This window comes from Leptidea sinapis, chromosome 2 (genome assembly GCF_905404315.1).
Source record: "Leptidea sinapis chromosome 2, ilLepSina1.1, whole genome shotgun sequence".
NCBI classification, from domain to species: Eukaryota; Metazoa; Arthropoda; class Insecta; order Lepidoptera; family Pieridae; genus Leptidea; species Leptidea sinapis.
Window position 1 is genome coordinate 17,269,201 of NC_066266.1, and position 19,656 is coordinate 17,288,856.

Consider the following 19,656-nt stretch of genomic DNA (forward strand, 5'->3'; position numbering starts at 1 on the left):
AAAAAATGCATATTGTGCGCAAGACTAATATCTATGTCACGATGCACCCTAGCTAAACGACAATCCTATCTTAGTCTAACAATTTTGAGGTAGATCGCCAGCAGTTCAAGCTTGAGCACCCATGGCTTAGACTCATACTACATAGCTCGACGAACAGATTGCCGGTGGGGCAGTAAAGTTCTCGAATGGCGACTTGTTGACAACACCACATGACTGACAATCGATCCACCTAATCAAATAAATTTAATTAACTTACCTTAACAATGTTTACTTACCTAAACCGTGTTTTAAACTTCTTTTGTACTCTTTAGGTTTAGAGTAATTTAGCAATAGTATTAGCCTCAATGGATTTTATTGCTATAATGCCTTTATACCTGCTATCAATGGAGGAATCAATGAAGTAATCATACCTTATAAAAGCGTATCCCTTATCCTTGAAGACCCGTATCTCCTGTATGGTGCCGAACGGCTGGAACGTCTTCTGGATCAGCTCCTCCGACAGACCGGTGGTGAGACCACCGCAATAGACCGTGCAGTTGGTCGGCGAGCTCTGGTTGTACACCTCGTCGAAGGTCAGAGGTTTTGAATTCACTGTTAAATAAAATCAGTCTATAACAATAACTTTATGAAGTGAAAAATTCGATAGCCGCGTTGGGCACTGGTAGGGAAAAACTTATAAGTTCGCGTCGCACGAGATAAATAAATATTTTAAAAATATATAAATATTTATAGTAAGACACTTTCAGATGGGTGAAATCTAGTGAATTCGCGTCACCGAAATGCTTATAGCGGTATATCTGTAGCTATACAGCGCACGTATATGCTCAATCTGCCAGTAAACAAATTTAAAAAATCAGTTAAACGAATACTTTATAAAAAAGCTTACTATAAAATAACGGATTACTTATATGATAAAAATGCTTGCGAATGAACTTGCTTTTACTTTGTTTTCATAACCAAAATATTATAATTTTTCTAGAGTAATATATTATTCTTACAAACTACATTATTATGTAGCTCTTATTATTATAAGAAACCAAATTAAAAAATGAAATTGATATTTTGACTTTGACATTGACGTATTGTGTAACATATATCTTTTAAGTGAAATTGAATGGATTAAGTGAAAGGTTTAATGTGTATATACTGTGCACTGTTGAAATATTGTTTTTGGTTGATAAATAAAGTATTGAAAATAAGTTTAAAAAAAATTTAAATTAACAATGAAATTGGTTTTAAACATTATAAAATTTCCAATTTTAATACAAAAAGTTTTAAGTTTTCATTTCTGACGACAGTCTCCACAATTGCCAATTTTTTTATACAAGGGAAGAAAGAGGCAAGTAGGTCACCTTATGGAAAGTACACAAACCAGCCCCCGACAGATATCAGTAGCACCAGAGGTCATTGGATACGTTTCCAGCCTTTGGAGATCCAGTACGCAAGTCTACACAAGCTTCCTAAGTCGTATTGGTTCGAGAATGTCGAAGGTCTGTGCGAGAAAGAAAAGAGACAGTCAAGCGTCCTGCTGGAAAGACCCTGGTGGCTTAGGCACGAGGAAAGGCGCTGGTATGGGACGCGACTTGCGTCGACACTTTGGCTCCATCTCATGTCCAAGTTATGTCAAGCGTCGCAAATATGTCGGTCTCAGTGAGTCTTACATCTATGTGCTCTTTGGTGTCGATACACTTGGCCCGTGGGGCCCAGAGGTGCGGAGAATGTTCAAAGAACTATCTGCGCGCCTTATTAAGGCTACTGGAAACCCATGCGCTGGCAGCCTATTTCGGTCAACGGATCAGCCTAGCTATCCAACGTGGAATTGCTGCCAGTATTCTTGGTTCAATTCCCCGTAATGATAGTTTTAATTTAATGTAATCATAGTATTGTAAATATAGTTATAGCAGAGAGTTGCTGTTGACATGCGCGGTTGTGGTATACCAAGTTGCGTAATATTATCTTTGAAAACAATCATTCGTAAACATCGCGTCGTGATTTGATATAACCTTCTTCATTTAACTTTCTGTCAATGCGTATTATTTTATGTGTTTAAGACATATTTTGTGGTGAAAATATAGCATTTAGAGCTATGAACACTATTTAATCCAGTTACACATACCCTTAAGTCCTATTTGTAGGTTGCTAATGCTTGCAGTTGGTTATAGTTAACACACCTTTTTGCCTTTGGAACTACCACTATTCTTCGCAGTTATACAAGTGTTTTGGCATGGCATGTTTAGTACTACTCTCAGAAAAGTTATTCTTTTAACTTGTAATTTTGTGTGTAGGTACATTTATTCAGATAAGTAATTAATAACGAGGATTGTAAGCATATAAACTGTTTGCAACTGTTAAAAAGTTACGTTTTCCACGCAAGAATTTTGAAAATATTGGCTTTGTTACATAGATGGCGGCGGGCAGCCGTTAACTCATATCGCTTATTGATTGATTGATTGATTATTAGATTGCTTATAATTAGAGTGATTTGAGTGAATGTATCTGAAAGCTATTGAGACAAGTTATAAGACCCTGTATAAATTATTTATTCATGTTGTATTTCTATCAATCACAGACCGTTCCTTCGACAAAAAGTGGAGAAGTAATTATATGATTATGATGATGATCAATGATTTTTTATGAAAATTTATTGAAGTGGGCGTTACTTTGCGGAAATCCGTAATTATCCAAATGTTTTGAGTTTTCTTTAGTGATAATTCCGCCAATATTTGTCTTTAAACAATTTGACACGTGTTGCGCCATCCTCAGGAGATGTTGACTCGCCAAACTCAGACACGAGACACAAGTCTCTTCTATATTCCGAAGAATTAACACTAAAGAAAACTAAAAACATTTGGATGATTTTTTATGTTATTTGTCAAAGTCAAAGTCAAATAAACTTTATTCACATAAGCTTAAACTAAGCGCTTCTGAATCGTCACTATAAATATTTCTTTTAAATTACTGAATCTACCATATGTTCGTAAAAAGATGAGCTCGAGAAAAGAACATATGAGAAACTCTACGATCACTCTTTTCAATCAAATAGAGTATTTTACAATGGCTGTAATATACATGACAAATTAGTTTGTAAGGTGCTGCATCCAATATTGTGATTATTTTATAGCGATAGAAATGACTGTACAATATTGTATATTTTTATTGAAAGGAGCACAAAAAAAGAATGCTGGGAGAGTTTCTTGCACCGCTTCTTCTCTCTCAGAGCGCCATTTGTTTCCGAAGCGGTAGTAGTATCTAGTAGTTATTAGAAATGACATCAAAAAGAATTCTAAATTAATCAATTTTGAGAAAATAAATGCCTTTTATGCCTTTTATATGAGTCGTGTTTAAATAATATAAATTATTTTATAAAAAATAATAAATAATTAACTGTATAAATATAATATATTTTTATAACAAAACCAACATATACATACCTTTATAGTGATATTTTGATTTATGCTTGCAGATATATATGCCTAAATAAATTATATTTAAATAGTCAGTTCAAATTCAAATAAACCGTATAAAAATAAAGGAAACATTTAAAAATTCATCGAATTCGCAGCGCTTGTATATTAATTAAATAATTCTCATTTGCTATTCACAAAGCTGTCAGTGAAATGGAAACTGGAAGCAAACAACGTATAAAATATTCCGTTTGTACTCGCTTTGTCCCGAACAAGTAACGACGTGGTTGGCACTTCAAGTTGTAGCCAACAGACCTTCAGATGTTAGAGCTTGTCTTGTTGAAACGACTCTATGTAAACTAGGATGCCGCAGTCGCTCGTCGTACCGCTTTGCTGTGGCGTATATATTTCGAAGCGAGGTAAACTAAGTCTGTGTATAATAACAAAACAAAATGAATCCAAACAAAAACAATAAAAAGAACCTTTTGGAATATGGCGCCATATTTAAACATGAGGAATTAGCGCCTTATTTGTGCTGATTTGCAAATTCAATAGCTAAGAACCTGGCAGTCGAATCACTATGGATTTTTACATACATCCTTCTATACATAACATTTTGAGCAATATCAACATTATAAGAAAATCAGGCAAACGCGAGAGATTTTGTGTCTAACATTGTACATGAGCAAGTTTTGCTAATTCATCATTATAATTGAATCAAGTCGAAATTCAAAATTCTGTCTCGACAATAACTAGAAAATTTTGAAAGCTTTCTATGAGTTCAAATTTTTTTAAAATCGGTCCAGAAATGGCCGAGAAACAATTTAACACAGAAATCAATTGGAGTCACCCGGTGGGAGCTCCGCTCAGCTTCGCTTCGGTTAGCTCAAGAAAGGTTTTGCTGATTTTTTTTGTCGATCAATCATAATTATATAAAATTAGTAAAACGGTTGAACTTAAAGGCCATCCCTGAAACTTCCCGCTAATTCCATACGTACACGCTTCCAATTGTACTTATGACGATTTTGAACTCTTCGAGCTCGAAGAAATAGCTGTTCTGTGTTTTTGACCACTTCCAGCACAAAGTCTGATAAAAGTTAAATAAAACCCTGTTTCTGAAATTACTTTTGAATTATTAAACTGATTTCCAGGCAGTTTTCAGTCGATCGGTAAAGCTGTTTATAAACAATTACAAAAAAACACACTCAGAAATTAATTTTTCGTAGTTATGGGTTCGTTGTGGCATACCCACTATTATACGCTATAAGCCTTAATTTTCAGTAAGCAAGCAGACATTGTATAAACACAGTAGATTTCAAATTTCAATCTGTTTGAACCAGTAGTTTCAGAATTAAAATAAAGAGTCAAATTTTCTTACTTTTGTCACTCACTGACTAACTGACCGATCATCAAAAGTTTAACGGCCGTTCCCAATATACTATCTACAGATAGAGATAAATTACTACCTTCTACTGTCATTACTTAGCTGTCAATAATCTTAAGCAGTCCCAATATACCCGATAAGTCATCAAGTTAATTTTAATGATGTCGTATAAATTATTATTGTAATTATTTGACGTGAAAAAGTGTATTTTGAAATACCTACTTTCAATAAACTGTTTTGATTTGATTTTGATTTGAGTCATTCTTATCGCCTTATATTGGGACGCGTGAATTGGAATTTCCATACAAACTTCTATCGCTGGTAAGCTGTACCTCGTCCTATTGACAGACAGCATGTACGTTTAAGGTGAGTTAACGTCGATAAGTTTTTTGGGACAGAAAAGTCAACGATAGTTACGATTTTTATCTCAAGTAAGAGATAGACTGAATATTGGGTATGGCCGGAAGGCACTTCTAGCAGACGGCGTATTAGTGTTTAGTGTACAAATGAAGGAAAAACAATAGCTATTGCAATAAATATATTCATAGCCATTTTTGCTTGTATATCGCATCAAAGCACAATGTATATTTATATATATATTTTATTAAAAACACAATGTATTTCACAAGTAACACATATTATATTAAATTAGATTGCTAATTGCGATGGCCCAGATAATCTGTTAAGTTAAAACATAAAGTATTTTTAAAATTGATATGGTCGCTATAAGATTTTGTTAGGTTAGCTAATTAAGTAATAACTTAAGACAGAAAGACCCTTAAGTGGGGTTGTGGCTTCAATTTCCTAATTTGCAAATATTGGTGTTGGAGCAGGTCATCAACTGTAAAGTAGATCCTGTAGATGAAGCCACAACCTGAGAGTTGGACAACACATACAAGATTTTATAAACAATACAGCACTCGAACTGTTGCCACAGTTTGTAAGAGTGCTCGCATGGAACGCGAGAGGTCGAGGGTTCGAGTTCCGTATCGTTCGTAAAATTTTGTTTTCAGTTTTATTTGTGTAGTATGTATATACATATGCTACCGGCCAAACTCGTATGATGGACAAACTAGTTTTTCCTAGGCCAAATCAGTTCATTCATTAAGCGATAGCATAAACCGGTACAGCCTAGATTAAACTTGTTTCTCCTATCGACCTTAGAACGAATCCATATAGCTAGGCCCAACTGGTTGAGCCAAACATGAATAAGTACACAAGATAAAGTAATAAAAATCCACTAAGCCAAGCAAGCATTTTATTAATATATGAAAAGAAATCTTCAGAAATATATTTATAACTTAATATGTTACAATACCTTGACAGAATTGACCAGGCAGGCTCAATTCGTTCAAGCATCCCGCCTTCGCCCATATGTTAGAGAAGGAACGACCCACCCCACGACGTCGTCTTGAGCACTCCAACCTAGTCAGATATCTAAGATAAATCAAACAGTAAGTACTTACGCTCACTTTTGGGCGCTGGTGGTTTCCGAGTTGCCCAGTTGGTTCGAATAGACCTGGAGCCAAGCCATTGTCCATTCATGGCTGTGATCGCTGATTCAGCCTCCTGGAATGAAACAAAATTAAATTATTATTAAAAAAATATAAATATACAAGTACTCAACAGTGAATAAACGGACAATAAAAAGCGATTCACTTGATTGTATGAAACGTTCAGTCATTGACAAATTCAAATTCAAATATTTTTATTCAAAATAGGATTTAAAATCACTTATTGAACGTCAAAAACATTCAACCCATTCAAAAGAGACTGCCTCAGACAGATTGACAGATGACGGCTATAATCTTGTAAAAAACGAAAATAGCCGAAATCCACTGCGTTTTAAGCAACTTTTTGCTTTCAACATAGCCGGATTATATTTCGTCACCCAACTGTTATTACTATTTCAAACTTATGGCAAATGACTGCACGTTTCATACTAAACTAAATTTGAATTTTTACTTAGGCAGTCTCGCCTATTATTACGTAGTATTATAAAGACTGAAGTCCTCGCACCCTCTTCCCGTTAACTCTTAAATGTCAACATCACATCGTCTTTGTTCTTATTTGTACAGAATTTAACGGACTTTTATTCCTTTATTCCTTATTAATTTATTATATTATAATTACAAAGGAAAATAGCATTTCCTGTTAACAAAATAAGGCGAGAAATCGAATAAATCGTGTGATTTCGTCGTTGGACCATTATATGTACCCGTGATGTCATGTTACGTTCTTCGAATAGATATATGTACTATATTCATTCATTCTACTATATTATGGTACAGACCGGTAGAACGCTAAAAGATAGAAATTATCCGTTTTATAATAATTTAAATATGTTTACAATTGCATTTGTTCAGAGATAAATATCCGGACGACTAAGCCTTGCTCGGTTTTTTAATAATGTACAAAACTTGAACAAAAAAAAAAACAACTAATAGGACATCTGGATTCGAACCGGGGTCTTCTGCTTTCCAGACCACCCAATGTCCCATCTGAGCTATTATATTCTTGTATATACTCGTAATGGCAAAATTTACCTTTGTATTCTAATGTTATTGTAGCTGTTTCTCATTAAAACACGTATAAAACTACATTTTTTTATAATTGAAACCTAGCTATTTAGATTTATCGCCCCTGAAATACCCTGTACACTGAATTTTATCAAAATCGCTGGTGCAGTTTCCGAGATTCAGATTATATATATACTAGCTGACCCGACAGACTTTATTCTGTAGATAATAAAATAAAAAATCTGTTTTATAGGAATTTGCCAATAATATTTCAAAAAATCAATAATTATTTCGTAAAAAATGCTCACTGTTGTTATAACGAAATTGTTTCACAGCGGAACTGTCAAACTGTGCGTCACTAAATTCTCTCATAAGAAATATTATGTCCATACAAAACAAATATTGGAAATAAAAATAATTAAGGGTCCCAAATCGAAATAAAAACTATCCTACCTCTCAAGTTGGACCAAACTGCACTCCATGAAGTAATCCCCATTAAAATCCTTTCATTGGTTTAGGAGTCAATCGCGGACAAACAACGTGTCACGTAATTTATATTTATTAAGATATACAAGAATTTCTGCGTTAAAGATATAAGATAATTTATTAATGCATACAAAAAATAACGAAGGTAGAAAGTTTTCACTTCAGACAGTATTTTTATTTGAATTCATAAAACTACAGCGCGAATCCGACGACTGAAAAGTATTAAAACTGGAGCATTTAATCCTCTGTTCAACAAACGCGTTCACAATCCGACATAAACGGATTAAAACCGCCACAAAACATAACTTAAAATCGAAACATTCAAATACACTCTAGATTTGAAATTGCTGCTGTGAAAATAATTCTGTATTTTCACAAAGATACTACGAAGCATGGACGAGTAATAAAACAAGGACTACGCGCCGTGATATTAGCAAGTAAAGCACTTTTATGCTTGTCTGTGTGCGGTTTCGGGAGATACCATTAACACAATTTTTCTCCCATAATTAGTCATAATAATAATAATAATAGCCTTTAATAACAATCTTTACATAGTTTTAGATTTACATTTAGTTTGCAGTAGACATCGGCACAGATTGTGCGAAAGTTGCGAAAGCAATCGCATAGGCTTCCCCCAGGCTCTTCCAGTGTTCTCGGTCATGACATGATCTGCTCCACGTCATACCAGCGGCATCTTTTAAATCGTCGCTCCATCTACCACTCGGCCTCCCTCTCTGTCTTTTTCCTTCTCTAGGATACCATTCTGTTACTATTTTGACCCATTTTTCTTGTTTGCCTCGTATTAGGTGTCCTGTCCATTGCCATTTGAGTTTACTAATTAGTCATAATATATGGCATTACTTATAACTCCAATTTTTTAAATTCTGATATAATATTATTTTACACTTTTTCTCAACATACGACGGCATTTTTAAAATATTTTATTTCGGCGCAAACTGATCTGTCACAGACGATAGCAAGTCCCATGATGGCGGCCGATCGGCTTGTATTAGTGTAAGTGTCTGCGTAGGGATATGTATTTATACGTTAACCGGCTTGTTTAGGTGCTTCACTATTTTGTATGGTGACACAGAGTCCTTCTCTTTTTACACGTCCGTGCTACGAAGTAAATAGTTTTTATTATAATTTTTATAATAATAATATCCTTTATTGCTGTATTACAATATCTTTTATTCTTATAACATATTTTGTCAATAAGTTTGTATCCTTTTTTTACTTCCCGCTAAGAAAACATTCGGGAAGTTATTGGTTTTACCCTGTTTTCCAAAAAATTTAATTTTGATCAGATCTCAACGTTTCTAAGGTCCTAGGAAGCTTCCCTGACTATTCCCGCGATGGTGAACTGTATGTATGTATTTGTGTGTCGGTGTGGCTCGACCGATTTCATTGCGGTTGGCGCCATTCGAAAGGGCTTGACCAAACTTAGATTTTGAATATAATTTGGACCAATTCGAAGCGGAAGATTTTAAGAAATTATAATTTTCTTAAATAACCTTTAAATTGCTTTACCGATCGATTCCAAAAATCAATCAGTTCTTTCATCAAAAAACCACGTAGGTCGCCACGAAGTCGGTCTAAATCGATTAATTCGTTCGTGAGTTATCGTTGACGAAAAGAAACATTAACGAAAGCAAATAAATTTAATAATTTTATTAAGGAATAGTTCTGTCGTAACTCCTACTACTCCACGGCTATATCTAAGTAACCGGACAGCCTGGGACTAGATTACGATTATTTTATAGCAATAACAAAGAAAGAGCGCAAAAAAAGAAAACTGAGAGAGTTTCTTGCGCCGCTTCTTCTCTCTCAGAGCGCCATTTGATTCCAAAGCGCTGGTAGTTTTAGAAGTGACATCAACAAGAATTCTGAAGGAATCATTTTTGAGAAATAAATGCCTTTTATCGTTGTATTGCAACCATGGTGGGCTATGCCTAGTTTGGCGTAAGCTAATTTGTGTAAGTGTGTCAATAATAATACGAATTGAAATCAAGATGCACTAAAGAAGATCTGAAAAGAGATAAGAAGCTAGCCCTGGATAATTCTATAAAATCTCATAACTACAATAGAAAAATATATGATCAACATACGAGTGAATACAAAATCGAAGTGGAAGATAAAGTCTTTGTAGAAAATGGGAGTCGCTTGAATAGAAAATAAGTGGATGAACTAAGGATTGGATCGTACAGAATTTTAAAGAGGATTTCTCATAGACCAAGTATAATAACTAGACATCGGTTTGGCGTGGCCAACATGAGACAGATAATATTCTATATATAGGTACATATTATAACGCAAGAGTTCTTTCACCTTCACTTTTACATCGTAAAACACAACATCTCACCATATTTCCTTTGATTCTACTTAAAATTGTTACTAATATTGAATAAATAGTGGATATTTATTCAATATCACACCTTTTACAATAATAATAATAGCTATATTTATAGATGCACATAAAAGTAAACAAAATATCTGTCAGTTTCAGCGCTGTCAAGTTTGTTTAGCACACCTAGGTGTGCTGACGTTGAAAAAACCGGCACGCATGGCAATACAAAAAATCTAATCACTCTATCTCATTTCTTTACATAAGACTCGCATAAGTTTTTCTTTTTCTCATATGAGTGAGACGGAAGCTATCAATTAGTCTAGTTAATATACTTAGTCTATAGGATTTCTAGTTCAAGTTGACTCCAGATACAAGAAGGATGAATCTAATCTGTACCATATTGCGAAGCTAACTCCATTAGTCTACTAGATTGCTCTTAATCGAACAATAATTGCAATTAATCTCATCGAGGGTGGGAGCTGTAAAGAGAATTTCTACTATAAAATACTAATTCCTTAAGAAGTCACATAGATGTCACCTGAGAAAGATTGGAATGTCTTTGTGAAGTGTAACACAAAAAGAGTGATTAATCTATCTATAATAAAAGAGAATGTATGTTTGTATGTTCCCTAATAACTCCTAAACTATTCGACCGATCTCAATGAAATCTTTTGTAATTGATTCGTTGTAGCTCAAGAAAGGTTTACATATATAATTTATATGGCAAAACAATGTTTGCCAGGTCAGCTAGTATTTAATATTAAGAGGTTTGAAATTTAGAAAAGATAATATTGTAGTGAGTGAGAGTGTGAGGGTTCACACGCGGGATCGTTATAAAATAAAAAAAATATTTTTCTTTTAATACGTTTATTCTTTTACTATCTTTTATATATTATATAGTCATAACTTTATTTAATACTAGCTGACCCAGCAGACTTCGTACTGCCTCAATCGATAAATAAAAGACCTAAACTTAATCTATTTAAAGCCTTCTGATAAACTATATTAAGTGGTTATTTAGTGGTGCGGTTAGGTTCAGAAATTTTATATTTTGACAAAACTTAAGATTTATCTCAATCTAAATAAAAATAATCTGATAACTAAAATTAAGTTAATTTTTTACCTCCTGAGAAAGATGTAAAAATTCTAATTAGTTAATCATTTTAAAATATTATTTTAATTTGATTTCTGAATGAGGGGGGACACCAAAGTCGTTGTTTTTATTTAATTCCGAGCATTTTCATATTTATTCACATTTTAAACCGTCTCTGGACTCCCACCAAGACCAAAATTAGCCAAATCGGTCCAGCTGTTCTCGAGTTTTAACGAGACTAACTAACAGCAATTAATTTTTATATATATAGAATATAAGCCGAAGGCTGGCCGTTTTTACTTTACTTCATTCTCTGTTCTATCTTATTCGATTGTCTTCTCGTCCACGTCAATATTTAAATTTAAAATATAATCTAATTCTTTTAATTAGATTGTTCTATAACAATGAGTTCTTATATGCGGATAAGAACTCCTTGTTACAATAGACTCGTATAGGCTTTAAATTAGTCTTTTGTTGTGCGATGTACCCGTGTATGCTTCTTCAATATGATCCCAGAAAATGTACAATACAAATGTGTTACGAAATTTAAAAGAATTGTTAAAAAACGTTTGTGTGCGAAAGATTATTATAGCATAAACGATTTTCTTAATGACATCACGGGCTGGGAATAAAGCGAACACCCTCAGGCTCTTTAATTATAAATGTTTATTGTACGATATCACATATCCATATTTTTATATTTAAAAAATATCCCGCTGAGTTTCTTGCGCCCATTCTTCTCAGGTCTGAGGCAGTCTCTTTTGAATGGGTGGTAGTTTTTGATGTTCAATAAGTGATTTTGAATCCTATTTTGAATGAAAATATTTGAATTTGAATTTGAAATGTTGTTTTTTTTTTTTATTAAAGAGAAAAACGCGATTAGTCTTTTCTTTCATTCTCTTAAGTGTGATGATATTATCATTATATGTATTTAGGAAAATAAATAGAAAATAAATAATATAGATAGTGATGATGATCATAACTTACAGATTTCTTCAGGAAGGACACGAAGCCGTAGCCTTTTGATTTCAACGTCTGCGGATCTCTCACCACTCTGCAGTCACTGAAACAACAGTTATTATTTATAAACTAACTGACCCGGCAAACGTTGCCTTATAAATTATTTTTAAAGTTAGACCGTTTCTTGGACATTGTAACATTACTTTATTTTTAAATATAAAACATTTTTTTCTAAAATAAACGTAGCCTAAGTTACTCCTTATTACATCAGCTACCTGCTAATAAAAGTCCCGTCAAAATCGGTCCAACCATTTCAGAGATTAGCCGGAACAAACAGACAGACAGACAAAAATTGTAATTTTGGTGTAAGTACCGTATTTATATTCATATACATTTAGTAAGAAACGGTTATTTCAATATTACAAACAGACACCCCAATTTTATTTATATGTATGTATAGATACGACCACGACGTGACGTGACGACCCATATAGCCAAATGGTTAGTGACCCTGACTACTAAGCTAGAGGTCCCGGGTTCGAATCCCGGTATAATCATTTATATGATGAATATGGATGTTAGTTTCCGAGTCATGGATGTTTGTAAGTATTGATGTATGTTCATGTAAGTATATTGTATTAAATATATCGTTGTCTTGTACCCATAATACATGCTATGCCTAGTTTGGGGCAAATAATTTGTGAAAAAGTTGAAAAAAAAACTAGTCAAAGCTTTGGATAAGTTCTAAATATAATCTCATTTTAGCCGGAAGACGTCCACTGCTGGACAAAGGTCTCCCCCAAAGATCTTCATGACGATCGGTCCTGCGCGGCCCTCATCCAACGTATTCCGGCGATCTTGACCAGATCGTCGGTCCATCTTGTGGGGGTCTACCAACACTACGTCTTCCGGTACGTGTTCGTCATTCGAGGACTTTACTGACCCAATCTGTCCGCCATCTGTCCGTCAAACTATGTGCCCTGCCCACTGGAACTTAGGTTTCGCAACCATTTGTGCTATGTCAGTGATATTGGTTCTCCTACGGATCTCCTCATATCTGATTATTTGAGCGATGAGCTGTCTCATCAGGCCCATAGTTAACGACCACGTCTGCGTACCAGCGTAAGTCATCACTGGCAACACACACTGGTTGAGAACCTTCGTCTTCGACACTAACAACAATATAAAAACCCAGTTTAATAACACCAATAAATTGAGGAAAATTATGAGAAACCATTTAGCCATTCTTATCTAAACGCCCGGTTTTTGGGCAAGTAATAAAAATTTACGAGCCTGTTAGAGCGAGAGAGATAAGTCAGAAAGAGATGGGAACAGTAATACAACTGATTTAAAACTCCGTTGTTAATTAAAAGTTGGGCGCTGTACGTATTTTATGTTCTCTTTGTTTGCAATTGATTTTGTTTATTCTTAAAATATTATCTTTTTAAAGTTATATAACTTATACACTATCATAAAGATAAGATGAAATGAAAATATATTTATTGACAAAATGGATACATAAAAATATAAAATTAGCAGCGCTTTCCGCGCTAGGGATGCCTGTATCGCGGAAACCAAGTGAACATACAATTAGTCAAAATACAATTCAGTTACAAAACAGGTTCATGAGTGAGCTTTAAATTAAATTTTTAAATGAGTTCTGAAAATATTTAATAGAAGTACAGTACTAGTTTTTTCAATTAGTATAATGTGTTTATAAGTAACCATTATCTATGTGTACACGTGTATGTGCATGTACATAATATTTATTTATGATTTTAGTAGTGATCTGGCAGAGTATGTGTGAGTGTGTGAGTGTGCGTGTGTGATGTCTTTGTGGGAGTGTGCGTTTTGAAAAATCTAACGGCCGTTCCCAGTATACTATCTGCAGATAGAGATAAATTACTTCCTTCTACTGTTAGTAATTAGGTAAGCTATACGTCGTCCCATTGACAGACAGGGTGTACGGATAAGGTGAGTTACCGTCGATAAGTTTTTTGGGACAGAAAAGTCAACGATAGTTACGATTTTTATCTCAAGTAAGAGAGAGACTGAATATTGGGAACCGCCGTTAGTGGTTTATTTTAAGGCGAAGAGTAAGCAGAAAACACGCAAACATGGTGTTTTTAGACAAGTTTTGTGGTGAAACTATAGCATTTCGAGCTATGAACACTACTTAATCCTGTTACACATATCCTTAAGTCTTATTTGTAGGTTGCTAATGGTTGCTATTGGTTATAGTTAACATTACCGAGCTTTTTTGAACTACTACTTTTCTTTGAAGTTAAACAAGTTTTTTGGCATGGCGTGACGCATTTATTTGGTACTTCTCTCATAAAACTTATTCTTATAGCTTGTACTTTTTTGTGTAGGTTCATTTATTCAGATTAGTAGTGAATAACGAGGATTGTAAGCATATAAACTGTTTTCCACGTAAGTATTTTGACAATATTGGCTTTGTTACATAGATGGCGGGCCGGCAGCGGTGAACTCATATCGCTCATGGTCGCTGGCATTTAGTGTCGCCTTAAGGAAGGCTTCGGTAGAGGCATAGTCTAGGGAATGCAGTATATCCTTAGTTTTCTTTTTTTATAGAAGAGGGGGACAAAACTAACATAAATACATAGTGAAGATACTGGGCTATTAAGAGCGTCTAATACGTTATATTTTGCTTAATCGTGTGATTTCGTGAAGTGAGATCTAGTAAGTACTTACTAGATCTCGTTCAAACCAATTTTCGGTGGAAGTTTGCATGGTAATGTACATCATATACTTTTTTTTTAGTTTTATCATTCTCTTATTTTAGAAGTTAAAGGGGGAGGGATACATTTTACCACTTTGGAAGTGTTCTCGCGCAAACTGTTCAGTTTAGAAAAAAATGATTTTTGATATATATTCCATAGATGGTACCCCACACGAATGGGTTTGACGAAAAAAAATTTTTTGAATTTCAGTGCCGTGAAGTATGGGGAACCGCTAAAATTTATGTTTTTTTTTTCTATTTTTGTATGAAAATCTTAATACGGTTTATAGAATACAACTACTTACCAAGTTTCAACAGTACAGTTCGTATAATTCAGACAGAGAGATAGACATGACGAATCTCCGTTTTTTTTTCAATTTGGCTACGGAACCCTAAAAAGAATAAAAGAGTATCGGAAAATATAACTATGTTCTCTATTTTTCTATTTATCTCATTGTATCGATAGACGAAGTCCTGTACACACGTATTAAATATGAAAAATCGGTCCTGACGTAAGGAGGATATGACTAACATACGTAGAATTATATGTCGACTGTTTTGAGAATCGAAACTTATCTCAAATTCACTGAAACAGTCTAAAAATCATCACAATCAGTCCAGCCATTTAGGAGGTAGTTCACTGTCAACACACGTACAGAAGAATTATATATATAAATTCGAAATATATAGCGTTCGAATTGGTGGTGGTTTTGACGTTCAAAAGTGAATTTTAAAAGATACTGTAGATACAAGATGGTTTATGTTATAGCACAAGCAAAGTCTTCGTAAAAACTAGTCTCAAACGACCCAGTCTCACTTTAATAAACAAGCGCTTTAAAGCAGAGATAAAGCGCTTATTCCGCTTAAATGATTATCAAACACGCAACGTGTCACGGCACAGGACAAAGGACGGGACAAACGGGACTCTGTTTATATTTGACGTGCTCCGCATGACAGAACTAGAAAAGCCGTTGTATCTTGTCAATTAACAAATGGAGGCTTCATAATAAGTTAACATTTGTGTGTGAACAACAAGGATTTGTACAATATTGTGTATAGAATTGTAATTAATTTTGTTATTACAAGATAGAATGGGTAGCGGTAAATAAATACATACTTTAAGTATCCCATATATATGCTTCTTTATCCTCCTGTTCCATTAAACACAAGTTTTTAGAATATATATAATTATACTTATGTAAATCTCCTTTATCGAAACGACTTTAGGCGTTACGTTTTATGTAATGCGCTTTGATAAGTTTTCACGTCACAAAAACTGCTCAGTATACCGGCATCAGCCTTAGAATATTATAGTGTCAATATTCTAAGGTGAAGCCTTGACAATGAAAAGAAATGGTATAATTACTTAAGAGTGGGGGAGGGGGGGCAGGAGACTCAAGGCACAGGTTCTACCTAGTTTGAGCTCCTGTCTCCTTAAGAATAAGTATTGCTGTACTAATGTAACTATACTACCTACATTTTGGGAGAAATATACGTATTCAATTTGAAATTTGAGATGTATTCAGAGGGGTCAATGTTTAGTAGTCACTTAACAGTAGAAAGATCAAGAGTGTGCCAGGATCGAGAGTACTGGAAATCCATAATCTATACCTACATCTGGGAGACAGGCATGACAATATTGATTATAATTTATGTTTTTTGTATCTAAAGGTAAAACCCTACGCCCGCCCGCCGTTGTCTATGTGATATAAAATAGCAAAGCGTAAAACAATACGAGTCATGAATACAAAACTATAACAGATGAGACAGAGAGCGGCCCGACTGCCATTGTAAGTTCTGCGTTTAGGCGGTGCTTGATACGAGTGATAGCGGCCAGCTTTGCTGAAGCGTTTTAGTTTTATCAACATGCATAATGTGGAGTATTCACTCAGGGTAGGACTACCACAATATCTTTAACTGCAATAAATAGCTCATGTATGTTTCGTTGTCGCTACAACTACAAGCCTTTTAGAAATTCCATTTTAAAATCTCTAGTTGATTTTACTATTAATGATTAGTATTAATTAAATGATTGCAAAACTGAAGTGAAAGTGGAAAGGGCACATGACTCGAAGTAAAGATAGCCGTTGGGATATTAAGTCTTTTGATGGCGAACAAATAATGGAAGATGCAGTATTACCAACACAACCACAAGATGGAGCGATGGTCTGATCAAGACCGCTGCAATAAATTGAATAAGGGCAGCGCAAAATCAAACCTCGTGGAGATTTTTGGGGTAAGCCTTTGCCCAGCAGTGGACGTCTTTCAGCTTTTAAGTGATTAACGGCCGTTCTCAATATTCAGTCTATTTCTTACTTGAGATAAAAATCGTAACTATCGTTGACTTTTTTGTCCCAATAAACTTATCGACGGTAACTCACCTTATCCGTGTACGATGTCTGTCAATGGGATGACGTATAGCTTACCAGCGATAGAAGTTTGTATGGAAATTGCAATTCACGCGTCCCAATATAAGGCGATAAGAATGACTTATCGGGTATATTGGGACAGCTTCAGATTATTGACAGCTAATTACTGAGCGTAAAAGTTATTATAGTGGGAACATCCGTAAGTAAGTAATAGATGAAACTGCTTGAAATCGAAATTCGTCTTCTTGTCACTATTAAAATATAAATACTTTACCTGGAGGTACTTCTTCCATTAAAGAATTCCTTAATTCTTGATCAGCTTCTAAGAATTCAATAGTTTTATTTTGGTACTTTTTCTTGCCTTGTATGTTATTGTATCTGGGACTTTTAGTGAGAATAGGCGTTTATTCAACTCACAATCCTGGAATTGGCTTATTAACGCTATGTGTTTGTTGACATCTGCGACCTATATTCCGACTACTCCGAATATACTTTCACATAACCCTTTAGCTCTATACGAGGGACGTATTTCACACCCAAATTCTCATCAAACCACAAGTGTGAGCGTTTCGTTGACCTAATAAGTCGCTGACACTAGTGCCACAACCAACTGGCGTTTGTCCAACACATCATATTGTACGTAATTCATTTATGTTCACAATCTCATTTTATTACTGCGTCCAAATTGTCAGTTCTTTATTAAAACGTGACTAGATTGTTCAACATATGTTATAATCTGATCAAGCCATTTTGAGTTGACTGAATTATTGTTGTTTAATTAATTTTTAATCAAGGTCATAATGAATCATTGAGAGCAAAATTGAAAGAAATAAACATCTTATCTGTTGCTTCTTAATATATGTATGTACATAGGCATATAGGTGGATTTGGTAGAAACTGTCATAACCATAATGTTAACAGCAGGAACGAACATAAACTTATAATGCCTACTACAAAAAAAAAACAACAGCTTGTATATTGAGAGCGGCAAATTCAAATTCAAATATTTTTATTGAAAATAGGATGTGAAATCACTTATTGAAAGTCAAAAACATATTTATTGATATTTTATTTAGTTTTAACATATTTTTTGATGAAAAATAAAAGCCCGCTGAGTTTGTTGCGCCCATTCTTCTCTTGCTGAGGCATTCGTTTTAGAATGGGTGTTAGTTTGTTTTTGACTTTCAATAAGTTATTTCACATCCTATTTTAAATAAAAATATTTGAATTTGAATTTGCCACTCTCAATATACCAGTTGTTTTAGAGCCAAATGGAATACCCGCCGCGATGGCAAGCGTCCTGATGGAATGACGCTGGTGGCTTGGGCACGGGGAAGGGCGCTGTTGTGGGACATTGCGTCGACACTCTGGCTCCTTCTCCGGAATTCCTTCTCCAGATACTTGGCCCGTGAGGCCCAGAGGCGTGGTGAATGTACAAAGTACTATCTTCGCGCCGCTATAAGGCTACTGGAAACCCAAGCGCTGGCAGCTACTTCGGTCAACGGATCAGCCTTGCTATCCAACGCGGAAATGCTGCCAGTATTCTTGTCTTGGTACGCTTCCCCATAATTATAGTTTTAATTTGATGTAATCATAGTATTGTAAGTATAGTTATAAGACATGTGTGGTGTTATTAATTAATATACATTTTTTTCAAATTTACATTTAAATAGCTCTATTTCTCAAAGGCGTGTACTTACGAAATTTCTCCGAAGGGCGCGAAGGCATCTCTTAGACTCTGCGTTTCAATCTCCGGGCTCAGATCCCCGACGAAGATGTGGTAGTGCTCTGAAACAAAAATTACTCATTCTTCACTGTTTTAAAAAATAATGTGCTATATTTATTTTGTTAATATTAGTTTTTTTTCGTGCTTTCAGACCGCAACATATTTGTGGGGGTATCGACTTTGTCCTAAAATTGGGTTTGGCAGGTAAAATAAATACTTAAAAAGATATATCTAAGTATTTGAAAAAATTGAGAATGACAGTTAACCTTTATTTTGAGCATTGAGTACGCACACTAACACAAAGTGACATACAAATCGCGAGTGTAAGACGTAGCTTGTCACGCACAGTAAACCAATATTCCTGGCCTATTTCATAGGTAGTCAAGCAGCAAGAGGCTCTATTTAGACTTATAAATTATCTAAGGAAGATTGATGTTTAATAGTTTTGTCATTTACCTATATATAAAAATCTGAGTTGACCTTTTTTGTAATAATAAACAATTTAAAAAATTATTTATCATAATCGATTAGTTGCCAGCAGTTTTTTTTTATGATAATAAGGGACAAGACGAGCAGGACGTTCAGCAATGCAGTGCCGCTCAGGATTCTTGAAAAACCCTAAAAA

General features: G+C 34.6%; 1 protein-coding gene across 1 annotated transcript in view; it reads right to left on the bottom strand.

The window, feature by feature from the left end:
- LOC126977990 (cytotoxic granule associated RNA binding protein TIA1) overlaps positions 1 to 19,656 on the bottom strand; it is a 64,900-nt gene that overhangs the window by 17,818 nt on the left and 27,426 nt on the right. The window contains exons 2-5 of the mRNA XM_050826724.1: positions 19,006 to 19,093; positions 12,221 to 12,296; positions 6,255 to 6,357; positions 411 to 591 (exon numbers count right to left, since the gene is read on the bottom strand). Of these exons, the coding sequence (XP_050682681.1) occupies positions 411 to 591; positions 6,255 to 6,357; positions 12,221 to 12,296; positions 19,006 to 19,093 (448 nt within the window). The remainder of the gene's footprint in view (positions 1 to 410; positions 592 to 6,254; positions 6,358 to 12,220; positions 12,297 to 19,005; positions 19,094 to 19,656) is intronic.